This window comes from Pleurodeles waltl, chromosome 1_2, assembly GCF_031143425.1.
Source record: "Pleurodeles waltl isolate 20211129_DDA chromosome 1_2, aPleWal1.hap1.20221129, whole genome shotgun sequence".
Classification (NCBI taxonomy): Eukaryota; Metazoa; Chordata; class Amphibia; order Caudata; family Salamandridae; genus Pleurodeles; species Pleurodeles waltl.
In genome coordinates, this window is record NC_090437.1 from 571524509 (window position 1) to 571536871 (window position 12363).

A 12363-nucleotide genomic window follows, 5' to 3' on the forward strand; every position below is an offset into this window, starting at 1 on the left:
CTGGGGGAGGCTACTCCTCCCCTGCCTTCACACCATTTTCCAAAGGGAGAGGGTGTCACACCCTCTCTCAGAGGAAGTTCTTTGTTCTGCCATCCTGGGCCAGGCCTGGCTGGACCCCAGGAGGGCAGATGCCTGTCTGAGGGGTTGGCAGCAGCAGCAGCTGCAGAGAAACCCCAGGAAGGGCAGTCTGGCAGTACCAGGGTCTGTGCTACAGACCACTGGGATCATGGAATTGTACCAACAATGCCAGGATGGCATAGAGGGGGCAATTCCATGATCATAGACATGTTACATGGCCATATTCGGAGTTACCATGGTGAAGCTACATATAGGTAGTGACCTATATGTAGTGCACGCGTGTAATGGTGTCCCCGCACTCACAAAGTTCAGTGAATTGGCTCTGAACAATGTGGGGGCACCTTGGCTAGTGCCAGGGTGCCCTCACACTAAGTAACTTTGCACCTAACCTTTACCAGGTAAAGGTTAGACATATAGGTGACTTATAAGTTACTTAAGTGCAGTGTAAAATGGCTGTGAAATAACGTGGACGTTATTTCACTCAGGCTGCAGTGGCAGGCCTGTGTAAGAATTGTCAGAGCTCCCTATGGGTGGCAAAAGAAATGCTGCAGCCCATAGGGATCTCCTGGAACCCCAATACCCTGGGTACCTCAGTACCATATACTAGGGGATTATAAGGGTGTTCCAGTAAGCCAATGTAAATTGGTAAAAATGGTCACTAGCCTGTCAGTGACAATTTGGAAAGAAATGAGAGAGCATAACCACTGAGGTTCTGATTAGCAGAGCCTCAGTGAGACAGTTAGTCACTACACAGGTAACACATACAGGCACACTTATGAGCACTGGGGCCCTGGGTTACCAGGGTCCCAGTGACACATACAACTAAAACAACATATATACAGTGAAAAATGGGGGTAACATGCCAGGCAAGATGGTACTTTCCTACAAGCCTAAGCTGCTCTGTTATAGCTACCTCTATCAGCCTAAGCTGCTAGAACACCACTAATCTACTAATAAGGGATAACTGGATCTGGCACAAGGTGTAAGTACCACAAGGTACCCACTATAAGCCAGGCCAGCCTCCTACAAGTACTTTTTGTAGTATTTTCACTGTGTTACTGTATGAGTTATTGCACAAATACTTTACACATTGCCTTCTAAGCTAAGCCTGGCTGCTGTGTGCCAAGCTACAGCAGAATGAGGAAAGGATAATTTAGATTGTGTTGTTACTTACCTTGACAAGGATTGTGGTTCCTGCATGGAGAGGGTGCATACCACTGCCAACTAGAGACCCAATTTCTAACAAGTGTAAAGTTGTAAAGTATAAGTCTTAATGGAGATGAACACCTTGCCCTAGAGTAGGGAAAGTCTTTGTTCCAATATAAGCAGGTTCGTTGCTGGTGATGCCCTGAAACTGGTCCCAGGATGCTTGTTTCTGGTCCAGGGAGGACCAGGCCTGGTAGTTTGGGCTGGACTGTTCCCACAGGGAACAGGGTCAAGACTGATTTGCATGTGTCTGGGTCCAAACTGGGGTGGCATGGTGAGCAAAGAAACCTTTATTAAACCCAGATCTGTGACTGGGAGTGAGTGTTTGAAAAGTTTCAGTACTTGGTCCATCATCCTTTTGTGTTGCTAACGTTGCTGGTGTGGACCAGTAAGTACTGGGAATAATGCACAGTGAATTTATTGTTGCAGTAAACAACAAAAGCAATAACCAGAAAAACACAAGAAGAAAAAAATACTTTTCTAACCATAGCCAGTTTATCATTCCGGCGGACCATGAGGATCATGTTTCCTTTTCATGTAGGGAAGTGCAGTAACGGGTATTCTATTACGGATGTTCGCGGTGTGTCTGAAGCATCCTAAGTGTTCAGTTGTATCCTGGGGTGGCATGTGTCGGGGAATGGTACTGTGAGTTGTGCATCTCCTCAGTCAGTGTATGCTTTGAGGGCATCTCTTCCTCCGGCACATTGCCCTCCATTGGTGTCTTGCTCTGTGGCCCAGGAATGACAGGTATTTGGGTGTGTAGGTCTGTCATATTGGTGTGCCAGTTAATGGCTATTGGATATTTTTGAGGCACCAGATTATCTTCCCAATGGAGAACTACGCTTTATACTGGCACCCAGACTGTTGTGGATTGCAACCACGCCTCAGAGCGCGACTGTTTGGGCGACTTCCACTTTTATGAGTCTCTTGACCAATAGAAATCCTAGATCAAGGAAGCTAGAGATGATCCTGTATTTCTTACCCCTCCGAAAAAGTTTCAGTATACAAGCCTCCCACATGGATAGGACATTCCTTCTCGTGGGGTGGGTTAGCTGCTCTGTTACTTCTCGCCAGTAGTGTTGTAAGTGAGGGCTTGTCAAAAGCGTGTGTGACAAGTCTACTAAATGACGGGGGGCAGTCAGCATCTACGTGAGAGAAGTACAGATATATTTTGGCTGTTGTAAGGTAACCTCCATGGACTAAATAACATTGTATCAGGGGGAACCGGTGTTGCATGGGTTGCGAACAGGACCTTCCAACATGAAAGACCATTCTTATTCCGAGTAGGGATGCTCCGTTCAGATTCCCAGTGGCCTCGAAGGGATATGAGCTGTGGCAAGGCATGCATGTGCAGTGAGTCAGCCAACCAAAGCACCAGATGCCTACCCCTGCCAAACACATGCAAGTATTGCAGGGTTAGATGCATGGGTGGCTGCTGGGCCATGTCCCCCCATGCCTAGCCCAATGTTTCAATAAGGGAGATGTATAGGAGAAAGCTACCTGGAGGACTCCAGTTGGGTCTTCGTGTTGGAGAAACTTCCCATTGCTTTAAAGATCCCCTAACGTGTGTATATCCACACCATGCGAGCTCGCTAACTACACTGCAGAGGTGGTCTGGGGCCCACGTGACATTCCCAGGAGGGCTACTGTCAGGGCATAAGGAGTTATCACCCTTGTAAGATATAAACAGCAGCGAAAGCAGTAGTATGCCACGTGAAGAAGCAAACGTTGGGGCAGAGATGGTCTGGCACAGGAGGTGGAATAGTCAGAGGATACTGGAAAGATTCCAGCTGGGGGACGCCGGGGCTCTATTGGCCAATTGACGGGCAGCAAACCCTGCGACACTCATTGCACTTGGGATGCCAGGTAATAATGCTATAGATTGGGTACTGCAAGCCCACCTTGATCAGTCGGCTTTTAGTGCTTAGAAAGCCCCATTCGACAACGGGAGGTGTTGCAGATGAAGTCTGCTATGGTACGCTGTAAGAAGGAAGTAGGGATGTATAGTGTAAGGCTGCCAAAGTAGTATAAAAGATGAGGAAGGACAACCATCTTGATCAACGCATAGCATCTTCCAATACAAAGTTTGGGTTCTAAGTTATGTGGCAGCTTGCATCAGATTACTGTCAAATAAATCCGAGGGTGAGGGATAGACCTCGATGCCCAGATATCAGAATGTGTCGGGCTGCCAGACAAGGGGAGCAGCGGCTAGTGACCAGCCGGGAATAAGTGTGGTAGGGGCCAGTGAGAAGAGGCATGACTTAGACCAGCTAACCCACACTCCGGAGAGGGATACATAATTGTCTAGGGTGTTGGCTACTCCGGTAGGAAACTGGGAGACATTCCTAAGGTATGTGACTTGGTCATTCTCATACAGCGACTGAGGTTCCGCTAGTGATTCTATGGCCAGGGAAAAAGGAGGGGGGAGAGAGGGCAACCCTGCCAAGTGCCTCTGCCTGTTGCAATGGGGTCAGATATGAGGGAACTTGATTTGACTCAGGCTGATAGTAGAGTGTACAGGAGTCATACTAACTTGAGGAAGTGGGGTCCAAACCCACACTGCAAAAATGTCTCGAACAGAAAGGGCCATTCGAGTGAATCAAATACCTTTTCCAGATCTCACTCTAAGCAGCTCTCAGTAGCCCAGAGAGACTAGGTGTATTCAAAGAGTCGAAAGAAACGCCTTCGATTGAGTGATGTTACCTGAACTGGTACAAAGCCATTTTGATCTGAACGTACCAAGGCTGGAACCAGTGGGGCCAAACGGTCTGCTAGAATTTTTGCCAGTATCTCATATTTAGAGTTGAGCAGTGCCAGTGGCCAATAGGAATGTAGGAGCTCAGAGTCATTATTCAGCTTAGTAAACCAGATCAAAAAGGTTTTGCAAGGCGGTCCGGGGGACATGTGGATGTCGGAGCCTCCTCATAAAGGGCTTGCAACTGGGGCATCAGCAGTGATGCATATATCTTGTAGAATTCCGCCGGCAACTCGTCGAGGCTCTGGGCCTTCCCAGTGGAAAGGGCACGGATGGCCTCTTGTATCTCCAAAGAGGTAATAGGTTCATCCAGCTCCGCTTTTTGTTGAGGCACGATTCAAGGGAGGTGAATTATAGAGAGAAAGGAGTCCATGGCACCTGGGGTGGTAGCAGAAAGTGATTGATACCAGCCTGTGTAGTGAAGTACTTGTTGAGCATGTATCTCGCATTGTGTATAGAGTAGGGTGCCCAGTGCTGTCTGCTATTCTGTGATTGGGCAATGGGGTTGTTCCTGTCTTATCAACCATGCCAGTAGGGATCCCGCCTTGTCAGCTGCAGTGTGCGTTTTGGCGGAATGGGCCGCATAGTTCAAGCAGTGCAGTCATTCAAGAAGTGTGGAATTCCCAAGTTGCACCTCAACTAATACAGCTCTACTGTGAATTTTTGGTCCTGGGCCGATGTATTTTCAAGGTACCGCAGCCTATGTTCTACAACAGTTACCTGTTTGTCTAATTTCCGGTACACGCCCCAGCTCAATCATAGGCAGTGTCCCCAAAGAATCGCCTTAAAGGTGCTTATCATCCAACTAACCAAAGCTCAATATGCTGGGTCCTGATGCATAGGTTGTAGGTGCCAGGTAGGGTCGGGGGCAGTGTCCTGTGTATGCTGTAAGTATTGAGTATTATGATCGGAATAGGTGCATCCTAAATGATCCGTGTGAGTTATGGATGGGATAAGGTCTATTGTGCTGAACAGTCTATCTATCCTTACATGAAGTCCGTGTGGGGCTGAATAAAAGGAGTATACTTTGGAGGAAGCATTACAAAGTTGCCATAGCTAGGAGGTACCAGTTCTGCAGCCATTCTCGAAGGGAGTGGGCATTAGAGAGCGCAGCAGGGCGGCAGAGGGGTTGAACAGCAATAAGCTAGGATCAGGAGAAGGAAGCTCTGGCTGCCTATGCGAGAACGGCATGGCAAAAAGAACAAACCAGCAATAATGATAACAATAAATAGAATAAATACCATTAGAGAAGTGCAGAAAAAGAAGTATCTGCCAAAACTGTGAAGTGTTGTGACTTAAGGGAACAGTTAGGTTGCTTGCGTTGGGTGGAGGACTGTACCGCTGTCCAGTCGCGGATAACCCCACATGTTGGATCAAGTGGGACACCTGCATAGTGTCTCTTGTGTGCACAGCTGGTGAAGTCTGTAGGTTGGTATCCGTGGATGGCAGCAGCAGAACCCCAACAGGGGAGGCACTGCGAAGACCTTCAGGAAGCAGAAGGCCACAGTTTGGCTAGTAGTAGGCATTACGGGGTGAGTGTACATACCCTAGCAGTGTAATAGGGAGAATCAATCAGGGGAATGAGAAACAGAATGGGTGCTAGATGATTGTGTCCGCCATATGCGGGGTCACCTCCGACTGAGGGACCGAGTCTCACCAAGTGGGCCAAGTGGTAGTGGAGCTTTTATTGTTGGAAGATCGAGTATCCTCTGCTTCAGGGCTAGAGTAATACACAGTCTTGATTCCAGATTGGGGCTGCCACTGGGGGCCCTGCACTGGCCACGACTCTGCCCCCCACCATCGTCGTCTGTCCTTTGGGAAGGCACTGTTTCCCCCTCCATTGGGCTGTGCTGATTTAGTTGTCTAGATGTCAGATGTCTCCAGCCAACTCCATGCACCCTGCAGGGAATCAAAAGAGTGTGTAGTGCCTTCTGCTACCACTCGTAGCCATGCAGGGAATAGGAGGGAGTAGCGTATGCTCACTTCTCGCAAACAACGTTTGACAGCAAAGAAGGAGTTTTGCTGGTGCTATGTTGCTATTGTGTAGAAGGGGGAAAAACATGATCGGAGCGTTATCCACTTTGACTTCTACAAGTTGCCAGGTTTCTTGCAACACAGCGTCCCTGTTGAGGTAGTTTAACAAGTGGATAACCAGCGGGAATGGATTTGAGCCCAGCAGGGGCTGGCGTGCTGAGACTCGGTGCCCTCTTTCAGCAAAGAAGAATTGGGATTGGGCAGCAGGATGGAAAAGTTGCACAGCTATGTTTCAACATAAGCAACCATGTCTCGTCCTTCCACGTCCTTTGGAAGTCCCACCACACCGATGTTGTTTCTTCAGGATCTCCGCTCTTCGTACATGACCCTCCTCTCCAGTATCTGAATGCATTTCAACAGTGTTTGAAGGGATGATTCCATGCATTTAGACTTGGGGTTGCAGATCTGCAAGGGTCTGTTCTGTCTCCCCAGCTTGTCAGCGAGCTTTTGGTGATCTGCATGCAGTAAGGTGAGGTCAGTTGCCACTGTGTCAATTTTTGTTTCAAGAGATGTTCTGGATTGTTCAGTTGCTGCCAGTACTGCGTCCAGCTTATCTTCAAGTGATGTGGAGCGTTCAGAACAGCACTAGAGATTTGTGGCCATTATTGTCATGGCAGGTGTCATCAGTAGGGTGCAAGGTTGTATTCTGGGTAGCTGAGCGCAGGCGGCCCATTGCAGCGCCCCTTGGTGGATAATCCTCCAGATTTGCAGTTATATATAATGCACCTTAGGGCCCAGATTGTTGGCATCCAGGTGGAACCAGAACACCAAAGGCACAAGAAGCCCAGGACGGTGCATTAGTATGCAGAAACCCAAAGGTGGAGATGATGGCTGTGTCCAGTGTTGAGCAATGAGGATAATGCCTAGGGATTAGTGATGAATTTAAAGCAGGGTGTATGTCAAATTATTACAGTGGGACTTGTCACAGGTACTGCTTCGGGTGTGTGAGTCATGGTGGTCCCTCGGGCCACCACATGGAATACCCCTTGGTGGCTAGTCCTCCATATTTGCCGTTTATATGTAATTCAGGCAGAACCAACCAGAAGCAGAACACCAAGGGCACAGCCAGCCCAGGACAGTGCAATGATAGGCAGAGACCCAACATTGGCGATGATGGCCGTATCTGGTTTTGAGCAATGAGAATAATGCCTAGGGGTTATTGATGAATGTACAGGACTGCCTATGTTAAATTATCACTTTGGGGCTTGTTGCAGTTACTGCTTAGGGTATGGGAATTGACGAAGGTACTGCTCCTGATGTGTGAGTCATTGTGGTACCCCTGGTGTCCGCGTGGAAGTAGCCCAGAACAGCCAGAGGAGGATGGGTCATCACCTGTACAGCAGGACTCAGCAGCCATTCAAAATCACTGGGGGAGATTTGATACCATTGCTTCCCATGGGCAACCCCTTAAAACCCAGGGGAGGGCCACCAGTGGCCCCAGGTGCAAGCAGTTGTGAAAGGTAAAGACTGAAGAAGGCAAGTCCATGTCAATCCCACCAGGCTATCTGAGTCCAACCACAAAGGAGATAGCCATCAGGTGGCAGAGAAGACCCCAGCAAATGCAGCTGGAGCATCACGGATGCAGAACAATTAGGGCAGAGCAAAAGAGGCAGGATGTCCGTGTGTTTTTTGAGGGCCTCGCGGTCAACCACATTCTTGAACGACCAAGCAACAGCACAGTCACAAAGCTGGTGAGGCCGGAAGGCTGGTTGCCCATGGTAGGGAGCTGCGCGTTGCCTCCTACGATCAGATCCCAGTGGTGAGGCCTGGGCCTGATCCGACACTTGTGCGCCGTGGGCACTTCATGCCAGTGCAGAAAGAAGCATCACATCTAGCATCCTCTGAACCCTCCGGCAGTGTCTTGTGAGGCATCCAGTTCCTTCCGGGGGAAACAAGTCTCAAACCTCGCTACTTGACAAAAGTATTTAAAACCACAGATTGTTTTTGGTCATGCAATGAATTCCACAGGGAGGGTGGCATCTAAAGGACCAGCATGTGGAATGTTGCTGGAAAGGTGAGGAAGCTACCTCTGGCAATCTCCCAGTGAGGGCCAGGTAAAACATACTGTGCCCACTACTAGAATCTGCTGCCATAAACTTCCAACAATGACATAGCCTGGTCATGGGAATGGTAGCTGCCCACACAGAAAATAATTAGATCCTGAGTAGTTCCGACCCCTCCCCCCCTCCCCACCCCCCCATCAAGTTTAGTACTGTATTAGTGAGGAACATACCACCATCAGGACAGTTGTGCCACATAGCTACCTTACCTGAAAACACCCCCATTCTGCCAAAATGTTTAGGGGAGGAGCAGGTTGTCACATAGACACTGTACCAAGTGATATTTGGTCCTACACCACCCAACAGATGGGTCACCATAGGACAATTTGGAATAACCTTAAATTTTGTGCAGTGAGTTCCTGATGATGAGCATTGGGTGACCTCTCTGTTACTTAATGAAGACAGCTGAATATCCTATGTCACCTGACAATGCCTTACCATGCTATTTCAGCCTTCATGGATGCGATGACCCCAGTTACCCCTTCCTTTTTCCTTGAATGGAAGAGGCTCTGCTTTTTGTGCCTGCACCATTGTATGAAGTGTGGGGCCGGCACATAGCGGAACAAGTGTAAACTGGATGGTGTTAGTTGCATCTTTTCTGAGAAGTAAAGATATTTTCTTTCACCTGTATCTAAATGACTTATTGCTAATGGCCAACTCATGAATCAAAGTCTATAATATTTCCAGACAACCAGGACAGTCGTTTTTAGTCATGTCTATTATTTACTGTAGGAAATTGGAGTATTAGTTGAAGGGGTTAACTACCCACCTCAAGTAATAATCACAATCACTATTAGGGTGAACCACTAAATTCACTAATTAAACTTGAGCTCAACCCCTTCTTAAACCGTAATAATGTCAAAATGCTAAATAATAAAAATCCCAAACTGAATAAAAAAAAAAATAGACTATATTTTCCTAAAAACAAAATGACACCAAAAATGCCAAAATTCTAACAATGGGAACAGGAGATAATATTTTTTAAACGTTTTAAATTGAAATAGCGCAAAATAGAACAAAGTGGCAATGATAGTCAATGGTCACAAAAGACTGGGACCTAGGCACAATTCGACTTTGGCCATGATGGAGAGTGGGTCGGATTCACCAACCAGATTTAACATGGACAAAGATTTTACCTTCGGACTTTAGTCCTTTAAGTCCCAATTTACCACTGTAGTGTACTTCCTAAACCCCTCGGGGGAGGCACTTAGAGAAGGGGACGCACTTAGAGAAGTTTGAGAGCAAATGCAAATCAGCCTTTAGGAAATGTAATTGCATTTGAAATAACTATTAAAATAGTAGTTTCATTGTTTTTCTAGCTAGTATAATTTAAAATATTTGAATTTTAAATTCGTACACTGGTGTTCTACAGAAGATAGCTAGGCCTACACATTGGAAATTGGTGCAAGTCACTTATAAGGACATTGAAATTTTGAATTTCTTCATGCCCTACTTGTAAATAACCTGCACCGTGCCCTATAGACTAAATAGGGTGATGTATTAATATTTAAAAGGGAGGATCTGCCAAAGGGTGTTTTATTGACAGGTCGAATTGCAGTGTTTAAACTGTCACAGTCCAGCTACAGTGATAGATCGGAAGCCATCATTTAGCTTCTAGGCCCTGAGTATATTTTGTCCTATATACTAGTATACTAGGGACTGATAGGTAACTTAAATATACCAATTCGAAATATGCCAATTTAACCATGTTTAACAGAAGTTACAGGCACTTTGCAACTGGGTAGCAGTATTTTGAAGCCAGCAAACATACAGGATCTATCAAAAGGTGAAAGATATGGGTTGACAATGCAGAAAATGCAGATTTCATACATGTACCTTTGCTAGAAACGTTTAGTACTTGAGAGTACTCATAGTCCTAAACCAAACTAAAATGTATTAATTGGAAAAGAGACAATGTTTTGTTCTGAAGAAACCAGTCTCTTAAGGCAACATTCAGCCATTTGTCGGGTATCGTCACCTCTCAGCTGAGTGACCCCTTACATCTTCATATTTCTGAAAGCAATCATTGATTTAGGACCTCTGCAAGAATGCATTAAAACTCAGTACTTTGGCGGCGGGTTTGCAATCCCTTCAGAGGAGGGAGAAAGAAAAAAACATGATGAAAGAAGCTCCTCTCCTCACCCTTTTAATAGGAGTGCTGCAGGTTGATCAGGGAGCCTATCCGTCTCTGACAGATTTGGAAAGAACTGCCTTTACCTCTTTCCTTACCCACTGAGATGTCAAGAAAAATGCCTGATTTGGCATGGTCACTGCAGCAGCGGAAACACATCTGACACAGCACTCATGCAAGTTTCATCATGGGATCTGAGCTGTTTCGTGTAGGTGCTAATGTCCAGGCCATGTTGCACATAACATACTGTTTGGAATGGTGAATGCGAGAGGGAGATTGCCACATACTACAACAAATGAAAGCCCTCTCTTTCTGCTTGGTTGACTGTGGCAATACAAAGAGCTCCACCAAAGTGCTCACTTTAGCATTTACTTGAAAATGTATGGCACACTACATATTGCAGTTTCCTGCTTTTTCCAGCACTGGGTCTTTTTCAAACTGCATTAAAAGATAAAGGCCACACTTATGTTGGATAAGATTAACTTAAACATTCATATGAAGCTTGTGCTATTCCAACACAATACTAATCTTTAGATTCTCAATTTTCCTTTCTCAACTTTTCTTTTTATACAGACAATGCAAATTAAAACTCAGTGATACCCGTTGTGGAGCAGGAGGCACATTTCATACTCAGATGGTAAAGTAGATGTTTGGTTTTGCTTGGCATGCCCAACTATTGTGAGTTTCAAGTAACTAGAGAGATTGTGCACACACTCTTGCAAATATCAAATCGTTTGATAGCAGGATATACTTTTTTGATTATCCTTTCTGCTTGGTGAACAAGCAAGCAGTCTATTATCACTAGTGAGGGTCAACTACTGGAATCTTACATCTGCTGCTGATAACCTCAGAATAGACTTTTCTGTTTATAGTCTACCACCAGAAGTCTGCTCCAAAACTGACCCTTAATCATTTAGGCCTTTACAAATTTTGATTAATTAGAATTTCAGTGTCTCTTACATAACTTTTGAATTATTTGCTATATTCTTCTTTAACGTACTTCACTTATCTTTCAATTGTTTTATTAAATTGAATTACATTTGGGGTGACTCGTTCCTACAGGCATCAGGAATCAAGCTTCCTTTTTTCTGTCTCTTTCTTGTATTATAGTAATACAGAATATTAAGCTAATAAACATTGTTGGTATAATAAAAATGGTGACCCTCAAAGGTTCAAACAGTCTGAGGAAATATATTGGTACAGTGGCTGGACCATGCACATAGATTTGCCGTTCATCATACAAACTTTCCTTGGCTGACAAAGTTTTAGCCCTCGCCTCACAGGCTGAGCATGTCTCTGGGATCCTCCCATTTGTGACACACCATAGTGTGACTTGTGAAGGTAGCCCTGCGCACTTTAAACTTCAGCCGTGTAAAGCTTGAGGCTTCACGTCAATTAGCCAGTCACACCACCCTTTGGTATCTCATTACTGGATGGGAGTGAGGTCAGTGAGCCTCTCTGATCCCAGCACACCTTGTGATGAGTTATGAAAGGGTGGTGTGAAAAAGCAAAGAGCTTGCCTGTATCTTCAAACTGAAAATTGACCCATCTTCACAGGCTGAGCTGTATGACTGCGCAAATGGGTCAATAGATTGCAGGCAGCTTCGGATCTGACCTTGCGCTGGAAGTTGAGGGTATGTTAAAATAAAATGTATGGTGTGTGTTAGTAAAGTGGAGATAAATGAGTGAGCGATGGGAAGTGAGTGTGAGTAACTAGGTCAGAGTGAGTGAGAATGAGCAATTGTAAGTGTAAGAAATCCGCCTTTTCAATAAGGTCACCCCAGAATTTTGCCTTTGCTGACCCTGTTTTTGCTGGGTTTACAGCTCTGTGCTCTTTACCCCGGCTAACAAGTAGTAAAGTACCTGTGCTCCCCTTTAAATATGGTTAAATTGGCTTATTCCTACAGTTCCCTATTATATGGTGTACAAAGTGTACCCAGGTCCTGGAAGTTAAATGCAACGAGTGGACTTTAGAACCTGTTGTGCCATCCATAGCTGTGGTAATGCAAACATGGCTCCAGGTGTACCCTGTATAGCCTGACTGTTGCAGTGTAAATGTGTACTGCAACCTGTTAAACCCTTTTTGACATGCTAGAACT

The 12363-nt window shown here is 45.8% G+C and overlaps 1 protein-coding gene across 5 annotated transcripts in view; it reads left to right on the forward strand.

Moving 5' to 3' along the window:
- Window positions 1-12363, forward strand: part of SCLT1 (sodium channel and clathrin linker 1) — a 419430-nt gene that overhangs the window by 23417 nt on the left and 383650 nt on the right. For 2 of the 5 annotated variants that reach the window (XM_069242146.1, XM_069242157.1), the window contains exon 2: window positions 10838-10901. The exons of the other annotated variants lie outside the window; for them this stretch is intronic. In XM_069242146.1, the coding sequence (XP_069098247.1) occupies window positions 10899-10901 (3 nt within the window). In that variant the 5' untranslated portion in view covers window positions 10838-10898. The remainder of the gene's footprint in view (window positions 1-10837; window positions 10902-12363) is intronic. 5 annotated transcript variants of the gene reach the window in all.